We start from the raw sequence: 13,852 nt of genomic DNA, 5'->3' as shown, positions 1-13,852 counted from the left end.
GATGCAATCTGCCAAGAAACTCGGGGCTGATTGGTTTGTTCTGAAAGGAACGTTAGAGCCCGCCACAAAGAACCCCCGGTCGATATTTCTGGCAAAACCAGATTAGGCCACTTAAAATAAAACGGTGTTTTACTTCATATTGGAAACGAAAGACAATAACGTGAATAAACAACTCACTTAAAGTATTAGATATTTCAATCAATATTCCGCAAAAATGTTTTCAGGAAGCCCCGTCATTTTGGTAGCCAACCTTGTCAAATCTGGCTTCATTAAGGAACCAGCAAATAATATTATATATGTGAATGTTGTTTTTATTGACAAGTATTTCATTTCACCAGTTATACCTATGCTGAATTTGTATCAGAAGATGGCAGTGTTAATCTACCGTAGTTGCTGTGGAAGTGTGGAGTTGGTGGTCCTAATTGCAAAATCTACATCCTAAATCCTATTACATTTTAATAATTACTCTATTAAACATGCAAATATGCAAAAAACTAATAAAATCCCCATCATGGATCATGTTATTCTATATGGTTGAGTAAGATTGTCTAAACATGTTTGTTTCAATTCAACATTGTTGAATGAACTATAACAAGGGTCAGCTTACATATAACATACTGTGTGTTGGACTCATCATAAATCCCCTCCATGTGTAAACAACCCAGTTTATAATTAAGGTATTTTACCTGAAAACACTTTCGAGGGGGCCATTTGTCAGAATCTTGATCAAGTAGTGTCGGAAATACCCTAACCTTATTGTGTCATCCACTACTGGTCCGAACAGAGACAGGGGTCTTGCCTCTTCTTCTTACAGGCTTCTCCACAATAGGAACAGGCTCTGTCTCAGGAACTGCTATCTCCTCTGACAAATAGGTATTCAAATGAATAATTAAGGCAAAATCCAGATACAATTATACACAGTTTTGGGAAGGATACTTTCAAAACTTTTATAAGTGTAGGAATGCGGCCATCAAATCCTGCTTACTAAACAGGCCTATTCTGGTGTGTTCTTCTGTTCCAACTGGTTGAACGTGTTAGGCCCAAGTCTCCGTGAAAGTGCAATATCTTGTGATTTGCTGTAGAGGAACAAAGACTATAAGGGTATGTTTATGCAAAAGATGGTTGGTTAAAAAAACAGAAGAATTTACCAATTTTCTCTTTTGAGTTTCTTTATTTACTCAGCTGTTAAAAGTGGGAAAATAGACAAACATAAAATATTCTGTTTCTGTACAGAATGTGCCATTACATTAATAATTTCTTTTCACTGAGCGACTCAGTGCATAGGTGTTGGAACTTGTCAACTTAAAATAAAAAGTACCAGAAGGAAACCTGCATTTTCCCTTACCCTTTTCCTGATTTTACAGGATGAAAACATAATAGGATGACATGAAACTGATTGTTACAGCTGACTATAATCACATTTACATTTATTCATTTAGCAGACGCTTTTATCCAAAGCGACTTCCAAGAGAGAGCTTTGCAAAAAGTGCATGGGTCAATGATCATAAACAATGAGATAGCCCCAAAAACATTGCGGGTAGCCAAAACATGAAGCACACATTGTGAAAAGCAAAGTGCTAATAGGAAGAAAGATAAAAGCATGTAGTTAAACAAATTACAAGTTAAACAACATGAACCTCAAAAGTGCAAGAGTGCACCTATAGGAAAGCAAGCAACAATGATATAATTTACAGCAAGTACAAGTAGTACAAGCGTACAAGTAGTTAAATCAGTTAAAAGGAATTCATGTTTAATGTTCTTTCATTAAGAATGACACACTAATAACGGTCCATCAAAATAAAACAGAAACTCAAATTGAATGTGATGATGGCAAAATATATATATATATTTTTTAAACTACGCCACCAAATATAATTTTACCCACATGAAAAAAAAATTATATTGAAAAAACAACATTACTTCTTGGTAATGTAACAACAAAGGCTAGCAGCAAAAACCTATCCAAAATGTCAAAGTTGAACATAACATGCAAAACTTTTTTGCAAACATTTGCAGTAAGAATGTAAGGGGTTGATTTTATATGAATGTAAGGTGAGAAAAAGACAACAATTGGTTGAATGCCTGTGAACTTAAAGACCAATATGTTTTGAGCCACCTACCTACATATTTGACCCACCTAGTCTACATGTCAACACTCCAGTAAAGTCGGTTGTATCGCAGCAGGAGAGCCTGCTTAAAGTGCTTATCTGTCATTTTGTTACAATGTGGAGTGAAAATAAGTCCTCCCTGGCTAAAAAGCCGCTCGACAGAAGCACTCGATGGCAGAGTAGTATTGTACTTTAAGAAGAGGGCTCTGATCATTGGATACCTCTTCAATGAAGCCAATGACTTGTCTGGATCCTGGAGATACCTCTGCACCTCTTCCTCCACTGATGAACTTGTCATCTGTGCTGTCTCAAAAGTGAAGAAGTTGTCATCATCTTCTGGATTACCTCCAACTGCGGCATTTCCAGTGGTGCCGGAATCCTCAGAAGGCTCTATATGTAGAAGACGAATCTCTTGGACCATTGCTGTTTTCATGGCTCCCCTCTCTTCATCAGCAAGCCACCACAGTCGAAACCTTGGGATGGTGGAAGCCGCCATCCTTGCCTCATGGGAGGCCAACACTTGCCCAAATCGAGTGTCAACGGCTTTAATAACAGCTAAGAGGATGTGGGTTGAGAACTGTACTTGGGTCAACTTTTCAGCTAACTTGGCTTTTAGGCTGAGAATGGTGGGAACTATGTATCCAAAGTAACAGTTCTTTTCTCCCTGGAGCAGCTTGATTGAGTAGGCAAGAGGTTTCAGAATGGCTGTGTACTCTTTTAGAAACATTGTCTCTTGAGTATGCAGTTTGGCCACTTTAAGCTGGTCACAGATTCCCTTAAGATGACTCTCAGTGAGACTCATTAACTTCTCGATTGCATGATACTCTGAGCTCCACCTAGTCACTGAAGGTACCAAACATCTCATTTGGGCAATTTCCTCAATTGCATCAACAGAACCCGATGAGCGATGAGCCTTATTCCAGATTGCAGCACATTTTGACATTGCACTTCTGTATAATTTTCGAGAAACACCCTGTGAGGCAACTTTGTCAAGATCAGTCGTGGCAACAAGATTCAAAGTATGCGCGGCACATCGATGGTGAGGTGGCAAAAAAAAGTTAAGCTCCTCTTCCTCTTGCTCCTCCTGAAGAACTGCAGAGACATCAGCAAACTGCACATCATCTGTGCTATCCATCTCATCATCCATTTCACACCCTCCATATTCATTGAATACCTTAACGAAATTGCTACCATTGTCAGTGACTGTGGCACTGACTTTGCCTTGGATCTGGAATTCTGCATGAATCTGACTAATTTTCGCAGCAATGACATCATGGGTGTGGCGGCCCCATATCCTTTCACATGCCAAGGCAGCAGACTTTCGATCTAATGTCTCTGGCTCGATCCAGTGACACGTGATTCCCATGAAACTCCCATGATGAGACGTCCATATGTCTGCTGTTGTGCACACGGTTTGAACATCCTGAAGAGTTTCAGTAAGTGCCTCCTTCATATTTTGATATCCCCTTTCAATGCGCAGCATCAATGTTTTTCTGCACATGGGTGTCCTACCCCCACTAATTCCTTCAATCATCTCACGGAATGGGGCACTCTCCACTAATGAAAAGGGCTGCACATCTGCAATTATGAACTTAAGAACCAAGGAGTTTACTTTCATTTTGGTGATTGCTGAGGTGCTGAGTGTTGCTTGTTTGAGAGGAGGTGTGGTGGGCATGGCACTTTGTTCACCACCATCATCTGATGCCATTTCTGCTCTTTGCAAGACACTGGAATGCTTCCTCTAAAATAAAGAAAGACAGAAAGAGCACAAATTGAACACTGAAATTGTTTTATGATGGGAAGAATAAAGAGGACTATTGTAAATACAACGTCCTAGAGGTGCTGATGGTGACATTACACTTCACAGTAATCACTACACATCCTCATAATAATCATCTGTTTAAATGTAATGTGTAAAGTCTACTACCACCTAGGCCAGGGGTGTCAAACTCATTTTAGGTAAGGGGCCACATACTGCCCACTTTGAGTGGTAAGTAACAACAATATTTCTTGATGTTTAAATTATTGGTGAAGGTTTTTGATGATAAACCCTATTTTAAGGTCTTTCTACATTAAACTAGAAACATAAAGACCAAAAACTCAGACATCAGCCCACTGTTTATCTGCCTGGCGTCGCAAAGCAAGCAGCGAGCGCTGCTGCCTGTGGCAATAAGCGCTTCTGCCTCCGGAGCAGACATCGCATTTACGCTGTTTTTGAAGCAATTACTGGATCGATTAAAAAAAATTACTAAACGTTTCAACTCATAAACTTGGATATTCTTAATAGACATTTGGATTCGGAATAGCAGTTATTTTTATAGAAATGCGATTTATGTCTTTCTGTAATTTTCAAACTTAGCAAAGACATCCAACGGGCCAAGCTGGACTCCCTGGCGGGCCGAATGTTTGACACCCCTGACTAGGCTATTCAACATACCATGTTATCACATCATGGCCTACATATTTCATACACTGGAGGACTTGGAATGTAAGGAAATATAAGACAGTAGCCTAACTGAAGACAGTAGGCTAAATGTAAGTAACTGCACTAACTGCACATTGAACTGCATACTACAAAAATCTAACTGCCAACCACAAGCTAATTTTGGCTAACATTAGCTAGCATGTCAAACAGGGCTTGTCAACTGCTCTGGGGCTAGTAAATCAGCACATCCAGGATAATGTATAGTCACACGTCAACTAAGCAGGTACGCCAGGCTACCTGATACAACTATAAAATAGCAAGGTAACCAGTAAAACTACAGAAGACGACTACCCCTGGCCTATAAAATAAAAAACTTACTTTAAGATGCTTCTGCAGGTTGGAGGTGGAGTCTTTGGACGCTGAAAGGAGGTTTGCACAATTATATTTCGTTCTCCCTTCTCTTTCTTTAAAGTGAAATGCTTTTTGAATTTCCAAGATAGAAACGCATTCCTGTCATGGCTCTGTTTGTGACTGATCACGAAAATAGCTAATTTTTTCGTTTTCATATTGGGGCTTCTGGGAAATGTATGGAGTTGCCTTCATTTATTCAGAGAGTGAATAAACTTGTGAAACATAAGTACCGTCATGTAATCCATTGATTTCAACAATGTAACTGTATTCTAAATACCAACTATTTAAATTGTAACTGTAACGGAATACAGTTACTCATAATTTGTATTCTGAATACGTAAAGCCACACTACAGAACACGTTTATCGGGTACATCTAATTGTTGGTGTATGTCGATCTATGGTCTGAGCTTACCATCTTCCTTGTCACTGTAATGGTCTGATTGTGTGTTGCCATTCTGAGGACTGTCAGCTTTGGATGCCTCTGTAAGTGCACTAGCAGTCTCAGGTAGGCTGGGTGTCATCTCAACTGCAGACTGGTCCAGCAGCTTTGTTAGTTTCTTCTCATAAACTTTCCGGGTGGAGGCTGAGGGGAGAAGGAGTTTAAGAGGGTACATATTTCCTTGGAAAAAATGAAAGCATAATGCTATTGGATGACAATACTATTCTCTCACACAGATGACCTAATACGACTGGAATATTTTCCCTCTTGACTCACCTACAATGGGTCCAGCATCTATCCCATGCTTCATCAGCTGGTCTTTCAAGCCTTCATCCGTCAGATCTGTGACATCTACCTCTTCAGGGGCAGGCTTGTCAGTCTTTCTTGTTGCTTTCTGTAAATGCATTATGGGGGTGAATGTGATCATTTATTTACAGCAAAAGTGTATTTGTATACAGATGTTATACTAGCTACTGAATGCCAAAGTGAACCTTGCACCAAACATTTGCTTTAAATGGAAAGGCCGGTTGACATTTTTATAAACAATGTCTTCTAATTTAAAACTACTTAAATGCATTTCGGGGTAAAACGAACTCACCCTCCCTGGTCGACTTTTGTTGGAGACCACCGGCAGTTCTTCGTCACTAGAAAATGTGTCTGGTGGTGAACTCTTTTTGTTCAATACGGTCAACGTTTTCAGATACAACTGGACATAGACGTCTTTTCTATGGTCTTCACTAGGAAGGGACACATTGTTGGCCATAAGCTCACTTTTCAGCTTATCCTTGGTTAGAACTGACGGATCTTCAAGGAATTCTGCCATACCGAAAACGTGTTAATGAAAGGTTTTTGCCAAACAGAGACTTACGGAAAAGTAGATTTAGGGAGCCAGCTACTGTAGTGCTATTTAGTTAGCCAACTATATTTAATATTATGCTATCCACCGGATACTTAAATCAACAGTCAACCTAAAGTTACGACTGTTTAACTGAAATAAATAAGCACAATCATGGTTTGTTTCATTTAAACAATTGTAGTGGCATTTGAAAGTAATTAAGTAATTTTTAAGCTAGTTATCTAGCATCCGTACCCAGTGGTCCGCGGACGGAACATGCAACTCTACAATAAGGAAGCGCCGTATTGGACGCAGTCTGCCAAGAAACTCGGGGCTGATTGGTTTGTTCTGAATGGAACGTTAGGGCCCGCCTCAAACTTTGAGACTCAAAGACCCCCCGGTAGATATTTCTGGCAAAACCAGATCTACTCAAAATAAAACCGTGTTTTATTTCATATTGGAAAAGACAGACAATAACGTGAATAAACAACTCACTTAGTATTATATATTTCATTCAATATTCTGCAAATCAAATCTGGCTTCATTAAGCAACCAGCAAATCATATTCTAGGCCTATCATATGTGAATGTTGTTTTTATTGACATTTTAAAGTATTTCATGTCACCAGTTATAACTATTCTGAACTCGTATCAGAAGATGGCAGTGTTAATCTACCATAGCTGCTGTGGAAGTGTGGAGTTGGTGGTCCTAATTGCAAAATCTACATCCTAAATCCTATTACATTTTAATAATGACTCTATTAAACATGCAAATATGCACTTTATTTTACAAAAAAGCAACTAAAATCCCCATCATGGATCATGTTATTCTATATGGTTGAGTAACATTGTCTCAACATGTTTGTTTCAGTGTTTTAATTCAACATTGTTGAATGAACTATAACAAGGGTCAGCTTACATATAACATACTGTGTGTTGGACTCATCATAAATATGTATTGAAATATATTTAAAACTATTACGTAAGTGTCTATGACATACTCAGCAAGGATAGATACATTTATTGATTAAATGTAACATCCTGAGATGGCAGTATACCCTCTTCTAAACATTTAAGACATGGAAGTCTTTCATCAGATACATGAAAGAATACATGCACAAATATATTACATGGCTTGGAATGTATGTGATGTCACAGCATATGTTTAAGCTTAACCTTTCCTTGAGAAATGGCACAGTTGAATAGATGTCCCCGTGATTCTTGCTCGGATCTTTGGGCAAGCTAGGCAAGTATTATGCGGCGAGTGCCCTAAATTGCCATGGTGGTTGTGGTTTGAGGTGGCACAGCCCCTCTACCTGTCCCCAGACCTCTTTGAGGCTTTCTGAGATGCTGCTGTATAAACCAAGCAATGGATACCACCACCTCAGCCTCAAACCACACTAAACATAGTACTTGAAGTACAGTTCATGTTTTCCATGGTGGGCCAATGAGGTGTAAGCGTAAAACTGTTGAGCCCTTGAGAAACACCTCTTAAGGTTTCTTTGTATGTAATTTACACAGAAAATACACCATCAGCCAAGAATCATAAAAAGTGCCTCTTTAAGAATAACAGTCATGCCCTCTGAAAAATGATCAAAGTGGACTTTGTAATTATTTGAGAATGAAATTTAAGAATCACGCTGACACACGATGCAAAGCCAACTGTATATGCATGAACGTTTATTGTTATATCGGGCTCTTCAATGTTAACTTAACCTATTATAGTCTATATACAAACTGTATAATATAAATAATATCTACCAGCATCTCTTAAGATTTTAATCTTAACTGGCAGAGAGTACCATGTTACAGTGGACTTCCAGTGATGTTTTTGTCATTATTTCTGGAAGATCAATTCATCATTGTGATTTAATGGGCCTCTTTTTGAATATTCATGTCAATGTGGGTGTTTCAACACTGTACTAAACTGGTGGGATATTTTACCTACACAAACCAAAAACAACAATCTCTAATCCTCAAAGGATGTTATTCATAACTGCCAAACTAATTAAGATCAGACCTTCTGCAGTTTCCTGTGCCAGAGAGAGTGTAGGATGCGGACACGCAGCTTTCACAGCCTGAAGAGATTTGTGTGTCCTGGCCTAGGAACAACCATTCAGTAGTGCTCACACAGTATATTTTCATTAGTTGACAATCCAAACCCTACTTAAAGGACACACACACTTAGTTGTAGGCATTTCTCTGCAGAAAACTGAGACTCCCCTTCTGGCCCCTGCTAATGCCCATTTGGCACACCACACACCCTTTAGTGCCACCAGTTAAGTATTTGCATTATTATTATGATTTGAGCTTTTGATATTTTGTTTGGCTATTGAAGACAGAAAACACAGCTCATGTCTTCACTGGGTTTCAGACAGGTTTTTACTGTAAGCTCACTTTCACGTCTTGAGTGATGTAAAAACAAAAAACTTTCCTAAGGCCGCCCTTGGGATACAATTTTTGGCAATTTAGAGGAAAACTTTACTTTGACCCAACAACTTCTCAACATGTAATATAGTCATATCGAATTAGCGCTAGAGATCAATGCCAACCTAATACTGTTTTTTAAAACTGCTGCCAATGGCATGGACTTAAAATGACCAGACCAGTGATTTCGATGCTGTAGATCAGGGGTCCCCAACTACGGACCGCGGGCCGAATACGGCCCGCCCACGCATTTGGACCGGCCCTCTGAACAATGCCAGAGACATAAAAAATAAATGTTTTATAAAAAAAAAAAAAAAAAAAAAAAAAAGTTCACACTGATTGATATTCATACGTAAGGAAATGTTTTGATTTCAATAGCAATGAATATGAAAAAAGGTAATTACGATAGTAATAATGCTCTTTTAATAGGCTATATACCCCTTGATATGTACGGATGTATGGTGCATAACAAAATAATAAACTAATCTAGCATAATAAATACATTTTAAATCATAATAAAATCTCCACAATAATACTGGTAGTTACTCTGGCCCTTCTGTTACAGACCGACCCGGCCCCACATTAAAGAAAGGAAAATTATCTGGCCCTCGCAGAAAAAAGTTTGGGGACCCCTGCTGTAGATCCTTAATCTTTTCAGCAATGCAAGATATCATGGACCCTTGGTGCAAAGCTAAGCATAGCCAGTGCCAATAAGTTACTGTGTGCCAAACACATTCACCGCCGTTGCTCAAACAGAAATCTATCCACTGTCCCCGAGCAGAGACAAAGACAACCAAGCCCAAAGCAACCTACCTGAACTACTTTACTAGCACATGGGGAAACACATAAGTTTCTAATGAATTTCTTAAGGCATAAATGTTGTATTCCATGGATGATGAAAGCTGACTGACGTGAGTGAACTGAGTGACTGTGGATGAACTGAGAGGGTAACCTTACAGGTGACTGCCAGACTCTTGAGTTAACAGGAAAGAAATATTTCCGTGCTTAACTTGGCCATGGCCCTTAGCAGGCCTGCCTCAGCTCAGTTTTTCTCTGCGCATGGTTGAACACAGCAACCATACAGGCACTGGAAAAGCCAGACTTCTCAAAAGCCCCATGTGATGTATTGGTGGCACAGGCATGGCCTCTGCCCATTCCCTTGTTCTCCTGGATGCCTCCAGTTCTGAGATCACCATCCTTCCACTCAGGCAGGTCGTCGTCCTGGAGCCTCGTCGTTAACCCTACCTAATAAATCAAAAGCAGACATTCAGCAGAACCTCACAAGCACTCACAAGTCAGAAGTGCCAGAATGAGGGACATGCCAACACCTAAATGTTTTTAGCTTTTCACTGTAATTTTTGGCAGAACTTCTGCTCAATTTTCAATTAAGGAAGGAGAAAAAAATGGAGCGTGGTCAAACCATAGCTTACAATAGGAGTCTTGTTTTGGGTGCCTTTGTTAAAAGATCATTGCTTATCTTTTTGACAGGTTTTCTGTGCCATGTTGATACCTCTTCATACTGCACTCTGTCCATGTTCTCATGTTTGGTCCACCTATGGGTATAATCAGCCTTTGAATATAAAATCAACACCTGGTCTCTTAGCCTTTTACATGAATGGTCTAAAGCACAGTAATTGTCCCAGACACAAATAATGTACTTTGTGAAACAATCTTAGCGCTTTTCTGATATTCTGGGTTTTTTTCTTCCATCAAAAAACTTTCATTCCATCTCTGTTAGGGTGGGTCCTTCAGCCCCTTACTCAAAATGTTTTTTCAGGGAATTTGGAGGTGCATCAAATATGTTGATATGTTTACGGTTCTTCTAATAACTTGTTATTGTAAAAATAAATTGGTGATGCCTTATGCTAATGCACGGAGCTCTATCAATGCTCAGAAGCTTCGAGTTGTTCATCCATGCCAATGGTAGAAAACAGACGTGCCAAAGTCTACTGGGTTTGGATCTTTTCTCACCCCCTGGCTCTTAAAACCGATATATCCAGCTGAGGTACAATAATTTGACACCTCTTAAGCAGCAGGACCCTTTAGCATGACAACCGCTGCTTTGTTTTATATTCCTGCCTATTTTGAACGCAATAAAAAATTACAGTCAGCAACATCCAAACTGGTTTTTTTATCCACTTTGGATGTTTGCCCTTCCCCACCCCTTCCATCTTCTTTATCCCTTCCTTTCCTATGTGGGATTTAACATACACTTTGGGGTAACCTTGCTAAGTTATCGTTTTTTTCCCTGTTCTCAACCCTGAATAAAGGCTTGTTTCTCTATGTCTGCTTGTTAAGACTTCAAAGACAGCTGCTTCCATCTGGCATGAAGTATTCCTTGTGCCAGTGTCGGGTTAGCTGACACTGTAGCACTTAAAGTAATGGCGGTGTCTGTATAGTCATCTCCCATCAGGTACTCACCTTGGAAAGAGCTCCCAGCTCTCTTATCCCTAGTCACAGTGGTACTCTTACCACCCACTGAACCAAACCATGGGCATGAAAAGACAGATTGTTCCATGCACATTCTGTATGACGGGCAAATGAGAACGGCACACATGGTACACTTTAACATCCTCTTACAATTATTGTCGGAAATTAATGCCATAGAAATACAGTATGTTGGTACTTTAATTTATTCTATGTTTGATATTTAATTAGGGGCGTAATAGTGAAAACTGACATTGATTCCAAGTTACTGTAGGTTGTGACAATGGGCAGAAGATTGTTCCTCCTTTATAAATCTGATTTTGTCTTCGGTGGTGCAAAGTCAGGAGCCCAAGTGGAATCAAAGTGGCAACCCACCTGATATCAAGGCTAAAATTGTTTCCAACTTTCCCCAGTACAAAGTTCATTCTACTTGCTCTTGATACATGTTACATGAACCACTCATCTTTGTGTGATGTAAGACAGGATGTATAGAAGGTGATGGTCTGGAGAAGGAAGCCACTACAGGTTACAATTAACGTCACTGTGAATGTTCTCTTCTGATATACACATTGTACGTGACTAGAGAGCAAGCTTAATGACAATCATGTCACTACAGGTGATTTAAGAGAATAACGTATATCACCCTTTGCAAATCACCCCCCCTTCTCAATGAAAAACCTAAACAGCTTTTTAAGAATGAACACGTTTTTCAGTTTGTGGCTAAATATAGTTCGGCGCAGTGCGATGTGGCAGGTTCCACAGCCATTTTCAACAAAGATGAGCCCCAGATCCTGGCCAGGACCCGACGGGTGGCAACTCCCGGTGGTCTGCCGTTCTCTTATGCACTGGCTTTTAAGCAAACACTGCAATCCTGCGGTCGCCTACGGCAAGGCAGCTAGCAAAAGGACTTACTGTGTAGTTACACACACAGCTAGGGTGTGTTGTCTCCTTCACCCCTCTCAATCAACCCCCTCCTCGTCCCAGAAGGAGTTGAGAGCCAATGTCTGTGATCCTCAAGACCTTGCTGAGAATTCCTGTTGGGGGCAGTATTGAACCATGGCACTCTGGCACATCTCAGTATCCTTGATCAGCCAAGTTGTTTTGTATCTTATTTTGCATTTCATATATCCATAGGAATCAAGTGAAGTCTTCTTTGAATCTTTGATACTGTTCAAAGGTAGAAAATGTGGTTTATTATGATTTGGATAAGATGGCTACATACCATTCAAATGTTTTGTAATTAAAAGAGCAGGTTGAACAAGTAGATCTGCAATTTAAGGAAACACTTCGATAGAAAATGTCAAATATCAGACTAATGGACCATTTGTCTATGGCACAATAGTTCTGAATCTTTATTGAATATGGTCATATATGGCTCAAATAAAATGTTTGCTTATGAATTTAAGCCACTGCCATGCTAAATATATTAATTGTTAGTCAATAAGCATTCATAGATCATTAAATTAGATAATAAATTAATCAATCACTGGTTCATCATCATCACCCCTAATCAAACAGATTTAACTCGAGAGAAATGGATTTAATGGAATCTGACCATAATCTCTTTCGAAAAACTAGGGGCCACATGTAAGAGTTTTATCTGCAACTGTCCTTGCATTGCTCTCTCACACAAGAATATCATCATTTGAGGAGTCTCAGTGGCTACCTGTTAAGGACCACAGGGGTGGGAAAAGGCAGGGCTGTGGTTTTCTGAGGTTCTTAGTGGTGCAGGCAGAAGGATTTACGGTAACTCTCAGACAAGCGTTCACAGCTTGGACTCTTGGCAAGGCTGCAATATTGTCCCTGGCTAAGCATCAAACCTACAGGACTTGAGGTCCAAAAGTACCTACACATAAAACCCTAGGATGTTTGAATGATAAATCGCCGACCTTTAGTGGCAGAACTAAAAATATTGGCCTTGCTGTGGATATCAATTTTAATTAATTCACAGTGAGAATGAATACTAGGTGTTTGATTGACCATAGATCGCCCCCTGCTCTAATTGACCGACTCTTCCCTTCAGGGCAGTATGGGGGTTTTCCTGCAAATTCAGCACAGGTGCAATAGCAAAAAGACACTCTACACAGTTTGGGAGGGCACTACATGCCAATGGGGGTGACATTGAATACACCCTAAGAGTTCAGGTGCTTTGACCAAATTGTCTTCATGTTCTTTTTGTCTCTTTTGGGAACCCTGAATTTATTTCTCTATGTAACTGAACCATACCTCAATGCCTGCTTTGGCTTGCTACCTCCAATACTTATGGTTTTGATAAAAGAGACGGACACATTACATTTTCTGACTGGAGTTTAATGACAAAACCATAAGGCCCAAATACAGAAACCTGGAGTGTTGTTTGGTGAATTGCCAGCGGATGTATTGGCATTTTATGAAACAACGTCATCCAACATCAATAATAATTTCCCTGTTAACAGCCATCAAATTTACATTAGGCTAATTTTAAACTACAAAAGGCTTTCAACTACCTATCAATACACAAATTAGGGACTGATATTTGAAACCCCTTTAATTTTCCCATCATTTAAAGGGAGTGCCAATCTGAAGGCCATCCATGCAGTACTTCAACAAGGTGTTTGTAATGCCAATCTACCAGGTGGTTATGCTATAGCATCAAGCAATAACTGTAACACCAAATTCAACCACCCACCCCATAGAAACTGACCTGGTGCTAATGCTGGGGGTAAGACTGATTATAGTGCTACTATTAGATTTTGGCATAACATTTTGCAATCCAAAAGCAGGAACGCCCTAAGCACTTT

The 13,852-nt window shown here is 39.7% G+C and overlaps 1 protein-coding gene across 2 annotated transcripts; it reads right to left on the bottom strand.

Annotated features, from left to right (window-relative positions):
* Positions 1-747: 747 nt before the first annotated feature.
* On the bottom strand, positions 748-6,586 carry LOC134021390 (lamina-associated polypeptide 2, isoforms beta/gamma-like). Of its 2 annotated transcripts, XM_062462151.1 has the most exons (5): positions 5,983-6,516; positions 5,661-5,778; positions 5,358-5,528; positions 4,912-4,952; positions 1,140-3,849 (listed from the first exon to the last, which is right to left on the bottom strand). In XM_062462151.1, exons 1-5 carry the CDS (start codon positions 6,205-6,207, stop codon positions 2,143-2,145), a joined length of 2,262 nt encoding a protein of 753 aa, XP_062318135.1. In that variant the 5' UTR covers positions 6,208-6,516; the 3' UTR covers positions 1,140-2,142. The 2 variants fall into 2 exon arrangements, with proteins under 2 accessions (XP_062318137.1, XP_062318135.1); XM_062462153.1 differs by lacking the exons at positions 1,140-3,849; positions 4,912-4,952 and adding an exon at positions 748-862 and having other exon boundaries at positions 5,983-6,586.
* Between the last annotated feature and the right edge of the window lie 7,266 nt (positions 6,587-13,852).

Source organism: Osmerus eperlanus, chromosome 5 (genome assembly GCF_963692335.1).
Source record: "Osmerus eperlanus chromosome 5, fOsmEpe2.1, whole genome shotgun sequence".
NCBI lineage: Eukaryota > Metazoa > Chordata > Actinopteri > Osmeriformes > Osmeridae > Osmerus > Osmerus eperlanus.
This window is presented reverse-complemented; position numbering and strand designations above follow the sequence as displayed.

What these genes read in the sequence shown, in the direction of transcription:
- LOC134021390 (XM_062462151.1), bottom strand. Translation starts at nt 6,207, where the DNA reads ATGGCAGAATTCCTTGAAGATCCGTCAGTTCTAACCAAGGATAAGCTG. An exon ending in ACAAAAGTCGACCAGGGAGG is followed by an intron (nt 5,779 to 5,982) that starts GTGAGTTCGTTT and finishes ATGCATTTACAG; the next exon opens with AAAGCAACAAGAAAGACTGA. An exon ending in TTACAGTGACAAGGAAGATG is followed by an intron (nt 4,953 to 5,357) that starts GTAAGCTCAGAC and finishes ACCTCCTTTCAG; the next exon opens with CGTCCAAAGACTCCACCTCC.